The 19,382-nt window shown below is 44.3% G+C and overlaps 1 protein-coding gene across 1 annotated transcript in view; it reads right to left on the bottom strand.

Moving 5' to 3' along the window:
• Positions 1–19,382, bottom strand: part of CFLAR (CASP8 and FADD like apoptosis regulator) — a 32,711-nt gene that overhangs the window by 11,597 nt on the left and 1,732 nt on the right. Inside the window, 7 exon segments of the mRNA XM_024214058.2 lie at positions 540–601; positions 2,376–2,427; positions 3,803–3,897; positions 4,587–4,722; positions 5,715–5,820; positions 8,378–8,685; positions 8,687–8,980. Of these exon segments, the coding sequence (XP_024069826.2) occupies positions 540–601; positions 2,376–2,427; positions 3,803–3,897; positions 4,587–4,722; positions 5,715–5,820; positions 8,378–8,685; positions 8,687–8,734 (807 nt within the window). The 5' untranslated portion in view covers positions 8,735–8,980.

Below are 19,382 nucleotides of genomic sequence, written 5' to 3'. Positions count from 1 at the left end.
TGCCCCCATGTGTCTCTGTGCCCCCACACAGCCACTCCCCTGTCCCTATGTAGCTCTGCACCTCCCTCCCCCCGTGGCCCTGTGCCTCCATTCCCATTCAGCCCCTGCCCCAGTCTGTCCTCCCCCACTAGCCCTTATAAGCCCCTGTCTGACCCCCTTCCCCAGCACCCCACAGCCCCTGTCTCCTGACCTGGCCTGACAAGCGCTGCGAAGCGCTTCCCTCGCTGTCGGGGAGCTGCAGCTTTGGTCTCTCACCAAAGCACCCTCTGGTGGGCAAAAGGCAGAACTGCAGCAACGTTCTGGCAGAAGCTTTTTTCTCAGCAAAAAATTTGAAATCTGCAGGGCTCATTAAATATGCATGCACGCAGTAGCGCAGAATTCCCCCATGAGTAGTATCCCCTTGCTAACAATAATGCATAAAGTAATCCCCTGCTAAAAATGCACAAGTAGTATGCAATCATGCAGTTTTCCAAGCATGGAAATGGAGGATGTCTCTTAAAAAAAAATCAGTCACAAAAGAACCTAAAGTATATATATACCTTTTTATTCACCTGAGATGAGGTGGCTCCCGATTCCTGTATTGATGTGTGAACTGGTTCTGCTGTGGTTACAGAACACAATATAATGATTCTCAGCATTTATGTGATATTCTAGTATGTAGATATTAGTGATTTTTTTTCAAATTAAAATTAAATAAAAAAGTAACCCAAGATCTCTCTCCTTCAGCCCTGTTAATTCCTATCTGAGCAAATACAACACTTGATGTTTAAAAAAAATCCAAGTGAACCTAGCCCAAGTTACTAGTGACCAAAAATCATTGTGCGCTGGCAGAACAGTGACCTATTACTGTTGGTAAAGCACCACATGTGAAATGAGTTGGAGGTCTCAGCCTAATTCCTGATGGACTCAGGTGCCCACGATAAAACCTACATCTTATTGCCACCCCTTTTGGCAGGCTCTGCAGAGATGCCAAGGATTAAAGGGACATGGAAACACAGCTACCCTTTACATTCCTAGTCAGGAGTCCCATCAGAGTGGCAGCTCGTGGGTCTGGCAGTGTAGGGATGCCTGCACTGTTCTTGCTCATATTGTTCCAGTTCGGTGGATAACAAGAGGCTATCAGTCTCCACGGCTTCAATTCAGTACCTTTCATAAGCAATAAATTAGCCAAGATAGTAACACATTGCAGACTTAAGAGTTCACTTTGCTTTCCTGGGCCAGCTCAGATGGATATAGGAAATCCAGAAGTTGGGAAATAAGTTAGCCCTAGTTAGGTCTTGTTTTACAATGGTTAACCCTGTTTCAAAAAAGCTAATTACCTAGATCTCTCATCTTTAATTGGCTGAGCTGGTTTTGGTTTGTTTTTTTCTAACTTGGCTTTCTTATAAGAAATAGGTTTTGGAGCAGTTCTCATTTCTGTCATTTCCCTCCATGGGAATTTAGAAGTAGCCTACTATTTTACAAACACTACAGATTACAGGGAAAGAAATTAAAAAAGAGAGAAATAAATTCAGTGGTTTCCTCATTTATCCCAAGTCAACATATACACAGACAAAATTGTCTGAAAATCCAATTGAATCTATTTTGTTCTGCTTCTTCAATACAAAGTGAAAGTAAGATTGCCCCCACACCCACATCTGTAGCTCTCTCCCTCTCTCTTTCCACATAAATAGACCTCTTAATTAAATGACCTGTGTATTTTCATCAAAACCAAACCTTTACCCAAGAACAGCACATAGGCACACCGATTATATGAATTTTTAACATACACAACCATATCGTTTTATGGGCAGCATAGTTCATGCAATTAACAGCAAAAAGTAAACTGGATCTCATTCCTTTCTTTCCCAGTATAGTTTGCACCTTTTTTCTCTAGGAATGTTTCCTCAGGTCTTTCTGACCTCAGATAGATTCCCACACAGTACTTGTACTGAATCCCATCCTTGGTCTAACTAAGTGACACATCTAGTTAAGAGTTAAAATACCAGTGATGTGGGCAATGCTCAGGTCTACAGGCTTTATACCACATCCTATTTTAATGTGATACCATCTATACACCAGTGTGGGAGATATCTGAAGGAAACTAATTCTATTACCTTAAACAGTAAAGTGTCATTTTTGCTTCCTTAGATTCCACTTCAGTAAGTTAGATAGTTTGTCACCCAAATGCTTTAAAGAATGTTTAAAATGTAGGACATTGGAAAATTGAATAAATGAGTAAATTTTAAAAATAATGCTCATACGGAGTGCTTACAGCTTCAATTGAAATCAATTGGAGTGGCAGGTAATCAGCACCACTGAAAGCTAGTCCCTTAATACAAGGAAGTACACAGTAGGTCTTTTTGTTAATGAAAGAACAGGTAGGGTGTTCTTACTCTGAATGGCATGTTGTCCATTTAATGATCTTTCTTTGTTCACATTCTGGATCTAAAAATTAAAAATAAGGCATATTTTCTCTCTTTCCAGAAATGTACAATCACACCTTGTTAAATATCACACAACAAGCTTTTTCAAAAAGAGAAGGTTATAAATAAAGAGTTAACAGCTTTATCAACTAAGCAGGAGTACCAAAATTTTCCGCATCAGGCACAAACTTTGGTCAAAGGTTCAGTCAAAACAAAGCTAACTCCACAAAGAGGTAGAAAACTGTGAGCCAATGAGGTGTTTTCCAAGCAACAGCCAGTTAAACTGAACTGAATGGGATGCTGTATCTATACTAAAGCAACTCCGAAAACTAGTTTTGTGTATTTCCAAACTGGTAACAGAAAAGGACATGTATTGTTGAAGTTGTGTTGGTCCAGTTGGAGAAGTTGAACAGCTGGAAGATCAGAAGAGCTCCCAGGTAGACAAGGTGTCTGGGACTCTAATTAGGCAGCACTCACACACCCAATGCATGGACACTGGCCGAGGTGGAGTGTGACCAACCAGACGCAGCCAAGTCATCTCTAGTCGCAGGCCATGAGGAGCAGGTCCTTAAAAGGGGAAGAGGCCATGTGCTCAGGAGTGCACTCACAAGTTTGTACCTCCTGTGAAGGTCCTTTGCCCGGACCGCCTGGCCAGTGGTTCGCTGCGTTGCATTCCATCGTGCCAGAAAAGGACATTATTGTTGAAGTTGTGTTGGTGGGTGTACTGTGCACTTCAGTGTGTATTATATTTATGATACACTTTATACATTTATATCTACAGAATACATACAAGATTGAAGAATTCTCTCTGAGGAAAGGGCTATATGAAGAAAGCTGGAATTATCATGACATCAATGTCAGACAACATATTCAAGACCCAGCTGCAAATCTAGGATAAATTACATACAACAAGAATAAACTCCTAATAATCTCAAAGGGACTTGTCATATATTCAGTCAAGATCACTGATCAGATCAGAGACTTCATAGGAAATCTAAGGAAAGTTACCTTTCCCAAAAACATAAACCAAAGCCTTCAGCTTCCAACAGTCAGTGGGAAAAGTAATTTTCCTTAGGTTTTCCGTGAAGTACCACAGCCATAAATAAGGATAAAGAGCTTGATCTTGTCCTAGTAACTCAGGGAAAAAAACCCACCCCCTAGTAGCGTCAATGGAAGTTTTGTCTGAGTTACAAGTACTAGACCAAGACCAAAATAGCAGCAGGTAAAAGGGACTAGACAAATACATTAAGCAATGCATTATATTCCAATTACTAGCAGTACCAAGTGCCTTCAGTTAGTTTTCTCTGTCCCCCAACTTCTTGGAAGGTCAATTCCTTCTTCCTCCTCACAGCTTTTACAGACAAACCATGAATTTGGCTGATTTGTTGCATACTTACCCCTGAACTGTAGGGAGGGTCAATGAGAGTCAGGTTAGGGAGAGATGCCTGAAGTGCATTTATATACACTGGCTGAGAACCACTGTTGGACAGAGCTGAAAATTGAACAGAAATAGGCAGAGATGAAATTAGCAGTGGTTACTAAAGCACAGCCTTCTCCCCGAGCTGAGTGTGTGTTTCTACATGCCCAGCACAATGGGGTCCTGGGCCATGACTGGAGCTTCTAGGCCAGGGGTTCTCAAACTGGGGCGGGTCATGGGGTCGCAAGGTTATTACATAGGAGGGGTCACAAGCTGTCAACCTCCACCCCAAACCCTGCTTTGCCTCCAGCATTTATAATGGTGTTAAATATATTAAAAAGTGTTTTTAATTTATAAGGGGGGGGGGGGTGGTCACACTCAGAGACTTGCTATGTGAAAGGGGTCACCAGTAAAAAAGTTTGAGAGCCACTGTTCTAGGCACTAAAGCAATACAATTAATAATCATTAATGGTGAGACAATCAGTTAATTTTTCGGTCAAAGCTGGATCACCATCCTAAGGGCATAGTACCTACATATTGCAAAGCTCTGCAAAATGGTAGCATGTATTCCAATATGCAGCAGGTGAAGGGAAAAGTTATATTCCCCCCTCTGAATGTCCTTGGCATTGTGATTTATCTAACCATTTTTTTACACTGTAGTTCCTCTAAAATGTAATCCAATGTCTTCATCACCAAGCACGTCCAATTCTTAGGAGAACTGAATGGTCCCTATTCAGTACTGAGGTGCAAAACATGTGTCTTACCTTCACATTTGTACCGCTGGATCTTCTTTTTCAGGTCTATCCTATGAATGTTCTGCAAACAGTCTTCTATCAAATCCAACTGATTAGGAGCCACCAGATTTAGTTTCTCTAGATCACTGACAACAGCCAGGAAACTCTAGGACAGCAGCAGAAAGCATTACAAACTTGAAGGCCAGCAATTTGTTCCCTACCAGAAACTCTGAGAAGAGCAAGTCTAGCCTCAGTAGCCCAACAAAACAACACAGGGCATAATGCAGGCTTTCCTTTAACTCTTCAGAGACTACGAACGCAAGTCCTCCTAAGCATTCACACAGCTGCCAGTCTGGAACGTGCAAGGGTTCTCGGTGTCATGCCAAATTATTAGCTGGAAGCTAGAGTGTGATGCTCTTGCAAAGACACATCATAGTGTTTGAGGAAACAGTTTTCATTTTCGCCCCATGGCAGAACCTTGCCTCATGCCACAGAATATGAAAGCCTTGGGAAATTTGTATGTTTTTCCCCCACCCACCCTTTTCTCTGCAAGAAAAACCTCAGTGACAAAACAACAAATTTCTTAAACTTGTGCTCTGTGAGGACAGATTAATTATCTAGCAATTACTGCATCCCTCTGACTCAGAACACCCAGAGAGACACAATCAGGATTCAAATGGAAGAAGAGCTGCTTTGGTAAAATAAAGCAGTTTGTTTAATATGTGAACTAGGGAACAAACACGAAGGGATGTTATCCCCGTAATCATGGTTACATTCGTATTTTTCTCTGTTTGGGAGGGAGGGATTGGATCCCACATGCTTTCAAATGGCAGAACTTTTAAGGGGAGAGGCTTTATTTCTGAGTTTCTTCCAGCAACTAGTCCCACTAAGTGTAGCACTCTTCATATTTCCCTCTCCTCATCTCTCTAGATCTTTGTTCCTGTTCCATCCTATTTGATTTTAATGCATCATCTTCCCTCCCATAATTCCTTATTTCTGCTTCTCTTTTCCACTGTTTCTATGCATCTCTTTTCTCTCCCTTGGGGTTTCACATGTTATTTTGCTAACTTGCCTTTTCCTTTAGTTTCTCATTCACCTACCTCTTCCATTTTGGAGCAAAAAAGATAATTCAATATGGAAACAAAATGTAGGCATTACCTTATCTTTTGCCATTTTCATACGTGGCACATAATCCTTGAGCAGGAAAATGAGAGAACCCACTTCTTTTTTATCCAGCTCTTCGTTAATCTCTACCATCAGCACCCTGCAAGAGAGATCAGCCATTTCCAAGGGATTAGCTTTCAGTAATATCCCAGTCCTGCCCAAATGCCCCAAGTCACAGGAACAGTCTTTATCCAGCTCCCCAATCTGATTAAATAATCCATTCGTGGCCATCAACACATTTACCGCTCCAGTCTGCAAGACACACTCTGTAGGGAGAAGGGTCCAGTGGTTAGGAGAGCAGAACGGAAATCAAAGGAGGTGGGTTTATATTCCTGGCTCTGCCTTTGACTTGATGTGTGAGCACGTTAAGCTACAACCCACCAAGTCATAACATTAAGTGTTACGATTACATGACTTCCGACTGCTTCAGGGGACTAAAGGAAAGCAGGAGAGGGATCAGGCAGACATGTTCTCCCAACGGGTGTCACGATTTCCTATTGACTCAATTCCCACAGTCCTTCCTAGTCTTTTGAACAATTGCTGTAAAAGTCACTGTATAGATAAACTCTAATAGCACCCTGTGATGGGTAGGAACCGCTCTGGGCGCACGTGGCCCTGCCCAGTCCGGCCTGTACAAGCTGGAGCCAGGGCTTTAAAAAATGAGGCAGAGCAGTACAGAGGGAGGCAGTGGAAAGAAGCACAGGGCTGCTCTGAAGGGAATATGCTACTACCCAGGAGCTCATTGCCTGGGATCTGGCAACGCAGGCCTGGGCAAACCCATGGAGGAGAGGCGGACGACTGGGATTGCAGGCCAGAGACATAATTAGAGTGTTCCAGTCAACAAACGGACGCCTGGCAACCCTATACACCTCCTACACACCTTCTATCCCATCCTGAGAACTGAACATCAGAATTATGTAGTCTGGAGCAGGTGTAATTCTCAGGGTGAGTCAATGATAGAAAGGTAAGGGAGGTGTTATTTGATTTGTAAATATCTGCAGATTCATAATTTCAATGGTGTCACCCTCTGTGGTGGGGTGGGAGACGCACAGCCCACCTGACACCAAGCTCCACATCCTCCGGAAATTTTGATAATACAACGTAGTCAGAAATGGGTCGAGTTGGGTATTGCTCAAAAGCCCTTTCTCCCATGAACACAATGGTACCAAACAAGACAAACTAGAACAATAACGTAGATATATATTCAAACATTTTTAACTATAATTTAAACACAGGCATCTCAAACATGCAGCCCACACGAAGTTTAATTGTGGCCCTTGACTGACAGTACTGGGTCTTTTTTATGTAAATAATGCATCTTTGTGATAAAGTATCATTAAAAAAGTGTTGATTTTTAAACATTTTCTTGAATATCTATCTACATAATTGTTCTAGGGATGTCATATTTGGTACTATTGTGTTAGTGAGAGAAAGGGCTTCCAAATGATGCCCAACTTGACCCAATTCCAATGAGACTGTCATCAAAATTTCCACCCACGGGAGGAGGTGGAAGCTGGGTCGAGCAAGGAGTCACCTCTGCCACACCGCAAAGGTTGACACTGCTGAAATGATGATTCTGTACATTTTTTACAAATCAGATGACAGCCCCCTTACCGATCACTAACTTGCCCATGGAATGAGATTTTGCTCCCAGATTAAGTACATGTTGCCCAATGGCACTCATGGATTCCTGAACGACTTTAAGAGTCTCATTCCTCAGTATGGCTGGAGTCTGAAGCATCATGGAAACGCTAGTCTCTGCCTCTGTAGGAAGATGGGGAGTGCAGTGAGAATTGCACTCTGGCACCCTTTAATGTACTGTAATTGATGCAGATTGAGCTTTACTTAATGCAGCATCTCAGTTGCTGCAAGGGATATAGTAAGAATTAAACCAGGAAAAAATATCCCAAAATGAAAATGTGGGCAAAAGCCTGGGCACCTTTATTCAGAATGACTATGTGATAGTCACTGCTGGGGGTAATGAGGTTCCTCTTAGCACGTACCATAGCCAAAGTGGGGGTATATGGTATGCAAGGAAAATTCCCCTTTAGCAAAAGCACTGTTTTAATAAACAAACCAGCTGGGTTTTCAGCATTTCCTTTTCAACAATGAGCACACCGCACGCACAACAGCTGACGTCAGACCGGGTGAATAGCAGGACAAACTTCCTGACAGAGGCAAGTGTTTGTCTGTGGAAGAGTCTCCCAGGAAAGTAGAGGAAACCCCTTCACTAAGAACATCTAAAACTAGATAGGACAAAGCACTGGGAGATACGCGGCTAGGGACAATCCTGCACTGTAGGTTTATGTGGCCTGGTTTTGAATTAACTGACAATGATGAACGGGGGTCACTAAATATGGTGATGCTGTACAGGGTCTTGTCTATCTATTCATCCCCACTGCTCTTCCCTCTAGCTATATAAATTACATAGGTACCTAGTGTTTAATGTATATAGTTCCCCTCTGTTAAATATGAAGCCAGACACTTTTAACACCACTACTTCTAAGAAACCAGCAGGCTGCATGTAGGGACCAAACTTTGGAGAGCGTCTTTATTATACTGCTGTGTGATCCTCTTTTCTGCTATTCTTTTACCCATAATTTATATTAAAACAACAACAACAAAAAGTTACCCTTGAAAAATGAAACACAAATTACCTGTAATCAGAGACCATTCTAGGATACCTCGCCAGATCAGTCTCCACTGCTGTTCTCTCTGTCCGCAGGGCCCTCCTCAGCAAGTCAAACCTCCTCACTCTGTATAACAGCTCAGACAAGCCAAACGGCAGCTTTCCCTTCTCATTCAGTGCCCCCAGGAGCTCCCTGATGTCTGTATTAGATAAATCAGGAATGAGATCCCGGCACAGGAAAAATATCATCTCCTTTTCATCTTCGTCCAATTCCTGCTCGATCTGGTGAATGAGGGCAGCTGGCACTTGGCACTTTGTCATCACAAGCTGCTGTTCCTTTAAGTTTATCTGCCCTCTTTTTGTGTTTTAAGCAGGAAGCCAACATGTCATGAAGTCCATTTGCAACAGAACATGTGGTTGGTTGTTGATCTTAATCAGAAGTTTTTAAATAGAGAAGTTCTGTTGAAGAAAAAAAAAAAAATGACAGGCCCTGCTTGAATTGATGATTTACTGAGCAACCTTTCAAGTCATCCAAGTTCCTGCTGCACTTCAATCTTTGAGGCATTCAAGTTCCAGTCAAAATGCTGATCCTATTTACAAAGATCCAATGTTCTTGAAGGGGTTCCCCGAGCTGTTCATTATGAATAAAAAAAAAGTACATGATAAATCAGTATCAGAAGAGACTGGAAGATCTATTTAAGCAAAGCACTATTAATTACGCAAGTCTGTAAGTTCCAAAGGAAGTGAAACAAAAAACAGCAGCCCACAAACGAGAACAGTGAGTGTTCAAGCTGTTTTAGAACATGAAAAGTTAAGAGCCATAAATTAAAAAATCTAAACCCAATCATTCTTACAAAAGAAACAAAGAAAAAAAAGTCTCAGTGCACTTTCCTGCAAAAGTTTAACAGCCAAGAGGTGTAGTGAAGTCTCTTGTTACTAAGACAGTACTTAGTACTGGTTACTAAGTAGTACTTTTAAAAAGTGTACTACAGAACATTATCTAGTATTCACAGCACATATTAACTAGCATACCAGGGACTAGTGTAAATACATTAAACATAAAGCACACGCGTCAAAATAGAGGAGCAAAGTACATTTTATGATCGATTATCCTTGCTTATCAGCATAAACACCAGGCTCACTTACTGGTCAGTTCATGAAATGCAGAAATTCATGGTGGGCTCTCTTAGTTGTTCGTGCCAATTAGGGAGGGTCCACTGTAAATGGGTTTTTAAAAAGGTTTTTCCTTTTACTTAAAAAGAAATCCAACACAACCTTACAATAAATCTTTGAAGGTGCAGATGGGCCTTGTGCTGCATTTTTAATAGCATGCATTTCCTATTCTTTAACCAGTTTATGCCTCACCATTTTCAATATTAGGAGTGTAAGAATAGCATTTTGGTTAAGGAACTGGACTGAGTTTCCGGAGACCAGGGTTCCTCCTTCCCGTTCCTGCCACACAGTTCTTGGCCAAGCGTCTTCGTCACTCACTGTCTCAGTTCCCCATCTATTAAATGGTGTAATGGGCCTTTCCTACCCCACAAGAACAGGGTGAGAATAAATGCAATAGTGTTTGTGAGGTACTCCATTACTATGTACCTACCTAGGTTGATAGCTATTTTCAAATGTACTTTTCTCTGAAGTGAAAGTCAGTAGGACTTAGGTGCCTAAGTCACTTAACTGCTTTTGAGAATTTTACCTATCCTGTTAAAAGCTGCTTCTGTGCTTTTCAGTCCTTTGCCACAGACTCTGGAAGTCATGGCTCCACAAATGGCAAACAGATAATATATACTTCTTCCAGCCAGTTTAAAGTAGATCAGAGAAACTCAGCTGGGAGCAGTTTTCTTCACTTCCAGACCCTTGTTAAAAACAATACATCTCTTTCATGTAAACACCTATGCCGCACATCTCATACCCGAATAAAAATAAAGGCCCATTAAACCCACAAGCCAATCCACTACAAAGAACTAATCAAGTTTCCAGTGCAAAGTCTCATTCAGCTATATGTTCCACTGTACACAATGACCCATATTTTCTGTAGAGCCAAAGACTGTGTCTCCCTTAGACATTTTATAACCTCAGACTTCCAATGTCCCTACCAGTGGTGGTAGCAACAACAGAAACAGCTGCTGGTGTGGCACCAACCCTGCTGAGAGCAGGCCTAGATGACATAAGTATTACAATGCCATTGGTTGCTGGCTCTTTGTCTGCACTATAGAGCCAATGTGTGGAAGCAGCAATGGGAAACTGGAGGAGAAAAACTATCACAGACAAGGCCAAACACCTGTTGGGAGATCCAGTTACAACAAAGCTAAAACACTGCTCCATTTTGCAGTGTAGATGAGATCTAAATTATTTATAATCAAGTTCCCAATCCCCAACAAAGCCTTAGGTTTCAGGTGTGCTGAGCATTGGACTGCAACTGAAATCAATGGGAGCGCTGAGTGCTCAGACCCTCTAAAACAGTGTTTCCCGAACTGTGGGTCCTTATCCACCAGTGGGTCACAGGAAGGGTCTAGGTCAGGGGTGGGCAAACTACGGTCCGCGAGCCAGATCCGGCCTGCCAGCCATTTTAATCTGGCCCTCAAGCTCCTGCTGGGGAGCGGGGTCTGGGGCTTGCCCAGCTCCAGCACTCCAGGTGGGAAGCAGGGTTGGGGGCCGCTCCACGCGGCTCCTGGAAGCAGCGGCATGTCTACCCTCCAGCTCCGACGCATAGGGGAAGCCAGGGGGCTCCGTTCTGCACGTTGCCCCCACAGCTCCCACTGGCCGGGAACCGCAGCCAATGGGAGCTGCAGGGGTGGCGCCTGTGGAAGGGGCAGCATGCAGAGCCGCCTGGCCATGCCTCCGCATAGGAGCCAGAGAAGGGACATGCCGCTGCTTCCAGAAGCCGCTTGAGGTAAGCACGCCCTGAGCCTGCACCCCTGAGCCTCTCTACGCGCCCCTGCCCTGATCCCCCTCCCACTCTCTGAACTCCTCAATCTCAGCCCAGAGCACCCTCCTGCACCCCAAATCCCTCATCCGAAGCCCCACACCAGAGCCTGCACCCCAACCCCCTGCCCCAGCCCTGATCCCCCTCCCACCCTCTGAATCCCTTGATCCCAGCCTGGAGCAACCTCTTACACCCCAAACTCCTCATCCCCAGCACCACCCCAGAGCCCTCACTCCCCCCTCCCTGCACTCCACTCCACTCCCCCACCCCAGCCCAGAGCTCCCTCCCGCACACTGAACTCCTCATTTCTGGCCCCACCCCAGAGCCCGCACGCCCAACCGGAGCCATCACCAGCTCCTGCACCCCATTTCCAGTTTTGTGAGCATTCATGGCCCCTCATACAATTTCTATTCCCAGATGTGTCCCTCAGGCCAAAAAGTTTGCCCACCCCGGTCTAGGTGAATTCTGCGTTCCCTGGAGATCCCCTCTCCCCCATGCTCTGACTTTTGCTGGGCAGCAGGCAGTGGGGTGGGGAGTGGGATTCGGGTAGCAGCTGAAGCTGCCGGAGCCAGCAAACATGTAGTCAGCAATCTCTCCTTGCCTCACGTTTGTTCACATGCTCCAGAGGCGCCTTCCCCACCCACCTCACTTCCCCTTGGCAGCGGATAGTGGCTTGTGGAGCTGGATCCTGGTGGCAGCACAGAGGAAGCACCTCCCGGGCACATGCAGGGCAGGGACAGTGTGCTAACTGTCCTCTTGCTAGCTCTGGCCAGTTCCTCAGTGCTGCTGCTGCTGCCTGGATCCCGCTTCCCTTGGGCAGCAGGCAGAGGTGTGGGGAGCAGGATCTGGGCAGCAGCACGGAGGAAGCAGCCGGAACCAGCGAGCCTGGTAGCCATCATGGCCCATCTCCAGGGAGAGGGGGCCCACGGCTGGGAGAGCACGAGCAAGTGGGCTGGGTGGAGCTGAGCAGAGAACTTGGGCTGAGAAGGGGAAGGAAGAGGGGAGCAGAGGGCTGAGAAGAGGGGAGCAAAGGACTGGAGGGCTGGGGGGGGGGCAGTGGTAATGGTGGGTCCCCAAAAAAGACAGAATACAACTGGTAGGTTACCTTAGTAAAAAGCTTGGGAACCACTGCTCTGAAAATCAGCACTCAATACTTCATGTCTTCATAAGAGCATTGTATACGTACACTACACTAGGAGTAAAATATACAGCCACAATATTTCCACTATGGTGCAATACCAGGAAACACCAACACTTGCCTGCAAAACCTCTGGGATGCTTTAATATGGCTCTGCATTTTGAAAGGTACAATGGAGAGACCACAATACTACACTTTTCCTCATCATGTCCACCATTCAGGAACCCAGAGAAATGAAACACAAGCTGTTTCATTTCTGTCTGCTGACAGTCGGGTGAGAAAATTAACCCTAGGGCTGCCTCTACCACAGTGGCACAGGTAAAAAATGGATGATTTCCTAGGCCAGTAATCAACACACAGATCTAGAAATGCTTGTATTTCAGTGGAAGCTGCCACTTTCTCTCAACAGAACTCTTTCAAATGTGTGGGATATTTTTTTTTAATTATAACTGGTTGAAAAAATCTGAATATCCAATTTTTGGGGGACAAAAAACAGGATTTTGGGGCAAAAATTTGCATTTTTGACCAGCTCTAATTTTTACATATACATACATATATATATATATATATATATATACACACATACACACATATACACACAATATATATACACACACAAATATATATACTCCCCAGACATACCTACCATACTCATAAACAAACATACACCCACACCTAATGTTTTTTAGGGGTTGGCATAGGAGATGGGGCATTTTCAGGTCTCGATGAGGGCTGAGGAATCCCCCCACCCAATACACCAGAAAGTGATTTGCACAATTTTCTATCAGGGAAAAAGGTTTATCACAGGTTTATTTTTTCAAACCAAAACCAAAAAATTGTGGGAATTCCATAGAGGAGGGAAGAAACACTGTCATAAAAAAAAAAGCACTCCGAGCTGCCAAGGGGGTGCTGGTACCAATGGTACCTGCCTCTGAAAGCCACCGTTCTGAATAGCTAAAAGTGGGATTTTCACAAGAGCCTAAGGGAATCTGGTATCCAATTCCCGTTTAATTTCAAGGAGATCTGGGAGTTTAGTTCCCTTTGTCTCTTTTGAAAGATCCTAGCCTACACATACTTTTGAAGCTTACTAAAAAGGTACTTCCCAACAGAGCTCAGATTTCAAACATGCAAAAGGATTATTCATATACTTCTGAGATTTGCTTTAGATGGATTTTTATGCTATTTCTACATCATGAACTCCCACATTTACTAGAATGTCTGTCATGTGCGCATCACACAAAACTGCAGATCAATGCTTCAAGCTAATTTAATTTAAATATAAAATCCGACATCTACTGCTGAAATGATTATATCACAAAGGAGGTTAGGAAAAGACAGCAGATGAACTTTATCTCATTGATACAAATCCAGATGAAAACAATATCCATCTGATATTTGTTTGGTAGCTTATCTCGGAGTTAATGATCTCAAGTCCATTTCCTTTTGGACAAGTGTCCATATCACTAAAAGCAAATTTATACATCAGGGATCGGCAACCGTTGGCACACGGCTCGCCAGGGAAAGCCCCTGGTGGGCCGGGCCGGTTGTTTACCTGCCGCGTCCGCAGGTTTGGCCGATCGCAGCTCCCACTGGCCGCGGTTCGCCGCTCCGGGCCAATGGGGGCTGTGGGAAGTGGCGCGGGCCGAGGGATGTGCTGGCCGCCACTTCCCACTGACCCCATTGGCCTGGAGCGGCGAACCGCGGCCAGTGGGAGCCGCGATCAGCTGAACCTGCGGACGCGGCAGGTAAACAAACTGGCCCGGCCCGCCAGGGTGCTTACCCTGGCCAGCCGCGTGCCAAAGGTTGCCGATCCCTGTTATACAATGATACATAGAGATCTGGATCATTTGGTAAGTTGGACGCAAGCAATCAATATGCGTTTTAATATGACTAAATGTAAATGTATACATCTAGGACCAAAGAATACAGGCTATACTTACAGGATGGAGGACTCTATCCTGGGAAGAAGTGACTCTGAAAAAAAAATTGCACAAAAGATTTGGGGATTGTGATGGATAATCAGCGGAGCATGAACTCCCAGTGCAACACTGTGGCTAGAAAGGCTAATGCAATCCTTGGATGGATAAACAGGAGAATTTTGAATACGAATAGAGAGGTTATTTTACCTCTGAATTTGGCTGTGGTGCAACCACTGCTGGAATACTGTGTCCAGTTCTGATGCCGACAATTGAAAAAGAATGTTGATAAATTGGAGAGGGTTCAGAGAAGAGCCACAAGAATGATTAAAGGATAAGAAAAACTGCCTTATAGTGATAGTCTTAAAGAGCTTAATCTATTTAGCTTAACAATGAGAAGGTTAGAGGGGGACTTGATTATAGTCTATAAGTACCTACATGGGGAACAAATATTTGATAATGGACTTTTCAATGTAGCAGAGAAAGGTATAACAGTCCGTGGCTTCAAGCTGTAGCTAGACAAATTCAGACTGGAAACAAGACATACACTTTTAACAGTGAGAGTAATTAACCATTGGAATAACTTACCAAGGGTTGTGGTAGATTCTCCGTCACTGACCATTTTAAAATCAAGACTTGATATTTTTCTAAAAAGATATGCTCTAGGAACTATTTTGGGAAATTTCTATGGTTTGTGTTACACAGGAAGTCAGACTAGATGATCACCTGGTCCCCCTATTCTTTTTCTGAGTCACTGCTTCCCAGGATAGAATCCCCCTTCCAGTCAATATGGTCTGCATTCTTTGTTCCTAAATGTATACATTTATTTACACTTAGACATATTAAAACGCATATAGGTAATTTGGTTCCAAGAAAATGAACGATCCCGATCGCTTTGTATCAGCGACCTGTCCTCTTCTTTATTTACCATGCCCCTGACTTTTGTATCATCAGCAAATTTTATCAGTGATGATTTTATGTTTTCTAGGTTTTTTTATCATTGATAAAAATGTTAAAAAGCATAGGGCAAAGAACCGATTCCCGCAGGACACCACTAGGAATGTACCAGCTCAATGGTGATTTACAGTTACATTTTGAGACCTATCAGTTAATCCAGGGGTGGGCAAACTTTCTGGCCTGAGGGTCACATCTGGGAATAGAAATTGTATGGGGGGCCATGAATGCTCACAGAACTGGGGTTGGGGTGCAGGAGGAGGTGAGGGCTCTGGTTGGGGGTGCAGGCTCCAAGGTGGGGCCAGAAACGAGGAGTTCAGTGTGCAGGAGGGGGCTCTGGGCTGGGAAGAGGGAGTGGTGTGCAGGCTCTGGGCTGGGGCTGAGGAGTTTGGGTGTAGGAGGGTGCTCTGGACTGGGATCGAGGGGTTCGGAGAGCACAAGAGGGATCAGGGCTGGGGCAGGGGTGTGTGGAGAGGCTCAGGGGTGCAGGCTCAGGGCAGTGCTTACCTCAAGCGGCTCCCGGAAGCAACGGCATGTCCCTTCTCCAGCTCCAATGTGGGTTTTAGCCCACGAAAGCTTATGCCCGAATAAATTTGTTAGTCTCTAAGGTGCCACAAGTACTCCTCGTTCTTTTTGCTGATACAGAATAACACGGCTACCACTCTGAAACCTGTTACATTTATACTGCAATTATAAACCTGCAGCACCAAGTCTCAGAGCCCAGAGCCAGGGCTTCAACCCCAGCGTCTACACTGCAATGTTTAGCCCTGCAGCCTGAGGCCAAGTCAGCTGACCTGAGCTCTGAGATTTGGTGCCACTGGTTTTTTTTAAAATCACAGTATAGATGTACCTATAGATTCCAAGGCCAGAAGGGATCGTTGTGATGATCTAGTCTGACCTCCTGTGTAACATTTATATTCTTGTGCCTCTTCTCTGAACCCTCTCCAATTTTTCAACACCTTTCTTGAATTGTGGCACAGAACTGGACATAGTATTCCAGCAGCGGTTGCACCATTGCCAAATACAGAGATCAAATAACCTCCCTACTCCTACTCAAGATTCCCGTTTATGCATCCAAGGAACATGTTAGCTTTTTCAGCCACGGCTCTGGGAGCTCATGTTCAACTGATTATCCACCATGACTCCCAAATCATTTTCAGAGTCATTGCTTCCCAGGAGAGAGTCCACCATCCTGTACATAAGGCCTACATTCTTTGTTCCTACATGTATACCAGGGGTCGGCAACGTTCAGCACACGGCTTGCCAGGGTAAGCACCCTAGTGGGCCGGGCCAGTTTATTTACCTGCTGACGTGGCAGGTTCAGCCGATCGCGGCCCCCACTGGCCGCGGTTCGCCGTCCTGGGCCAATGGGGGCGGCGGGAAGCCGCAGCCAGCACATCCCTCGGCCCGCGCCGCTTCCCGCCGCCCCCATTGGCCCAGGACGGCGAACCGTGGCGAGTGGGGGCCGCGATCGGCTGAACCTGCCGCGTCAGCAAGTAAATAAACTGGCCCGGCCCGCTAGGGTGCTTACCCTGGCGAGCCGCGTGCCGAACGTTGCCGACCCCTGATGTATACATTTACATTTAGCCTGCCCTCTTCATTATTTACCACTCCCCCAATTTGTGTGTCATCTGTTGCTTTATCAGTGATGATTTTATGTTTTCTTCCAGGTGATCAATAAAAATGTTAAATAACGTAAAACCAAGAACTGCCCCTGCAGGACTCCGCTAAAAACATACCTGTTCAAGGATGATTCCCCATTTAAAATTACATTTTGAGACCTATCGGTCAGTTTTTAATCCATTTAATCATACAATTGTAGGGCGCGAAGGGACCTCAAGAGGTCAAGTACAGCTCGCTGCGCTGAGGCAGGACCAAGTTACCTCGACCATCCCTGACAGGCATTTGTCCAGGTTTTATTAAAAACCTCCAGTGATGGGGACTCTACAACCTCCCTTGGAAGCCTATTCCAAAGCTTAACTACCCTTATAGTTAGAAAGTTTTTCCTACTTATCTAACTTAAATCTCCCTTGCTGCAAATGAAGCCCATTACTTCTTGTTCTACCTTCAGTGGACATAGAGAACAACTGATCACTGTTCTCTTTATAATAACCCTTAACATATTTGAAGACTTATCAGGTCCCCCCTCAGTCTTCTTTTCTCAAGATTAAACATGCCCAGTTTTTTCAACCTTTCCTCATAGGTCAGGTTTTCTCATTTTTGTTGCTCTCCCCTGGACTTTTTCCAATTTATCCACATCTTTCCAAAACTGTGGCACCTAGAAACGGACACAATACTCCAGCTGAGGCCTCACCAGTGCTGAGTTAAGCAGGACAATTACCTCCTATGTCTTACATCTGATATTCCTGTTAATACACCCCAGAATGATAGACTTTTTTGCAACTGCTTCACATAATGTGTGCCATGTTAATTTTATATCTTTCTAGTTTTTTAATCAAGATGTCATGCGATACCAAGTCAAACACCTTAAAGAAGTCTAAGTATATTACATCAACACTATTACCATTGTCAATCAAACTTGTAATCTCATAAAAAAAAGATACCAAGTTACTTTGACAGGATCTATATTCCACAACCCCATGGTGATTGGCATTAATTATATTACTCTCCTTTAATTCTTTTATTAATCGAGTCCCATATCAACTGCTCCATCGTCTTGCACGGGATTATGTCAGACTGACAGGCCTATAATTACCCAGATCTTCCCATTCACCCTTTAAATATTGGCAAAACATTTGCTTTCTTCCAGTCTTCTGGAATTTCCCTGGAGTGACAACACTTCTTGAAAATCAGCATTAATGGTCCAGCAAGCTCCACAGCCAACTCTTTTAAAATTCTTGCATGCAAGTTATCTGGACCTGCTGATTTTAAAGCATCTATCTTTAGTAGCTTTTGTTTAACATCCACCCGATATAGCAGTGGGATGGAAAAAAGAGTTATAGAATATGACTACATCATCAAGTGTGTTTGCCAAAGCTAGGAAATGGTTACAATAGGCATGACCTGCTGCTCCCACCCCTAAGATCATCTGCTCAACGTAAAAAGCTTGTAAAGCACATGCAACACCACATCTACTTCATTGTACTTACTAGGAAATCTGGAGTCACTCTGGATGGGATACGTCTTACTCAGCACCATCGGATAAATCTGTACCTCAGAACCTCCACCAAACATGGTGACACGATTATGGAAGAAACAGGGAGGGCTTCCCCCACTCTCACCCCTCTGCATCCCAGACACAAAATTTTACAGGGAGCTCCCCCTCCTGCAGCTATCAGTAATATAAAGACAGGGGAAAGCATGATGGGTGGCCTTGTTACTCACAACAGAGTGGAAACAAAGGGCCATTTCCTACCTCCTTAGGTAGCTTGCTTCTTCTCTCTCTATGTATTCAACCTGTGAAAGGCAATGGGGAAAGCCCCAGTGTCAGTGGGGGCGTATGACTGAGGCAGGCGGCGTGTTGTAAAGCTATTATAATTCACAGTCACACCAAAACCCACAGACCTTACAGCACAGTGGGACTCTGCTGGGAGGGAGTCATATGGTCTCTGGGGTAAAAGGGACTAGGTTCTAGTGACTCACAAGGGCACAGCTGCCCTTCTCTCTCCTCAAAAATGGGGAAGAAGCATGGCCCAAAGGGAATGATAGGATCAGCAGTTAAATACAAGTCTCTGCCTTTTGGGCTACAACACAAACAGAGAGATTCAAAGTTTGGCCCCAGGTGCCTTTGTGAGAAACCACCATGCTAAGGTAAGGACACATTTTCTATCAAAATTCTGGCCTGACTTTTGTCCACATGGGTTACACTCTAACCTAGACTCGCTAGGGAAAATTAAAAGATTAAAAAGTATATTTACCTGTCAGGCCATAACATTCCTGTTCCTTGAATAAACAGGAAGAGCCACACACAAAGCAAACAGCAATGAAAATCCAGTACATTCATTTGCTTTTTATGAGGCTGTTTCACTCTCACCATAGAATTAATTAATCCCTGATCCTCCAGGTTATTCCTCACACTCCAGATCCAAGTCCATGCAGAGCTAAGTGCAAAATCAGGACTTAAGGTAGTTTATAA

This window comes from Terrapene carolina, unplaced genomic scaffold (genome assembly GCF_002925995.2).
Source record: "Terrapene carolina triunguis isolate 2854851 unplaced genomic scaffold, T_m_triunguis-2.0 Scaffold62, whole genome shotgun sequence".
Lineage (NCBI taxonomy): Eukaryota > Metazoa > Chordata > Testudines > Emydidae > Terrapene > Terrapene triunguis.
The sequence above is the reverse complement of the archived record's forward strand: the minus strand, read 5'-3'. Positions and strand labels throughout refer to the sequence as shown.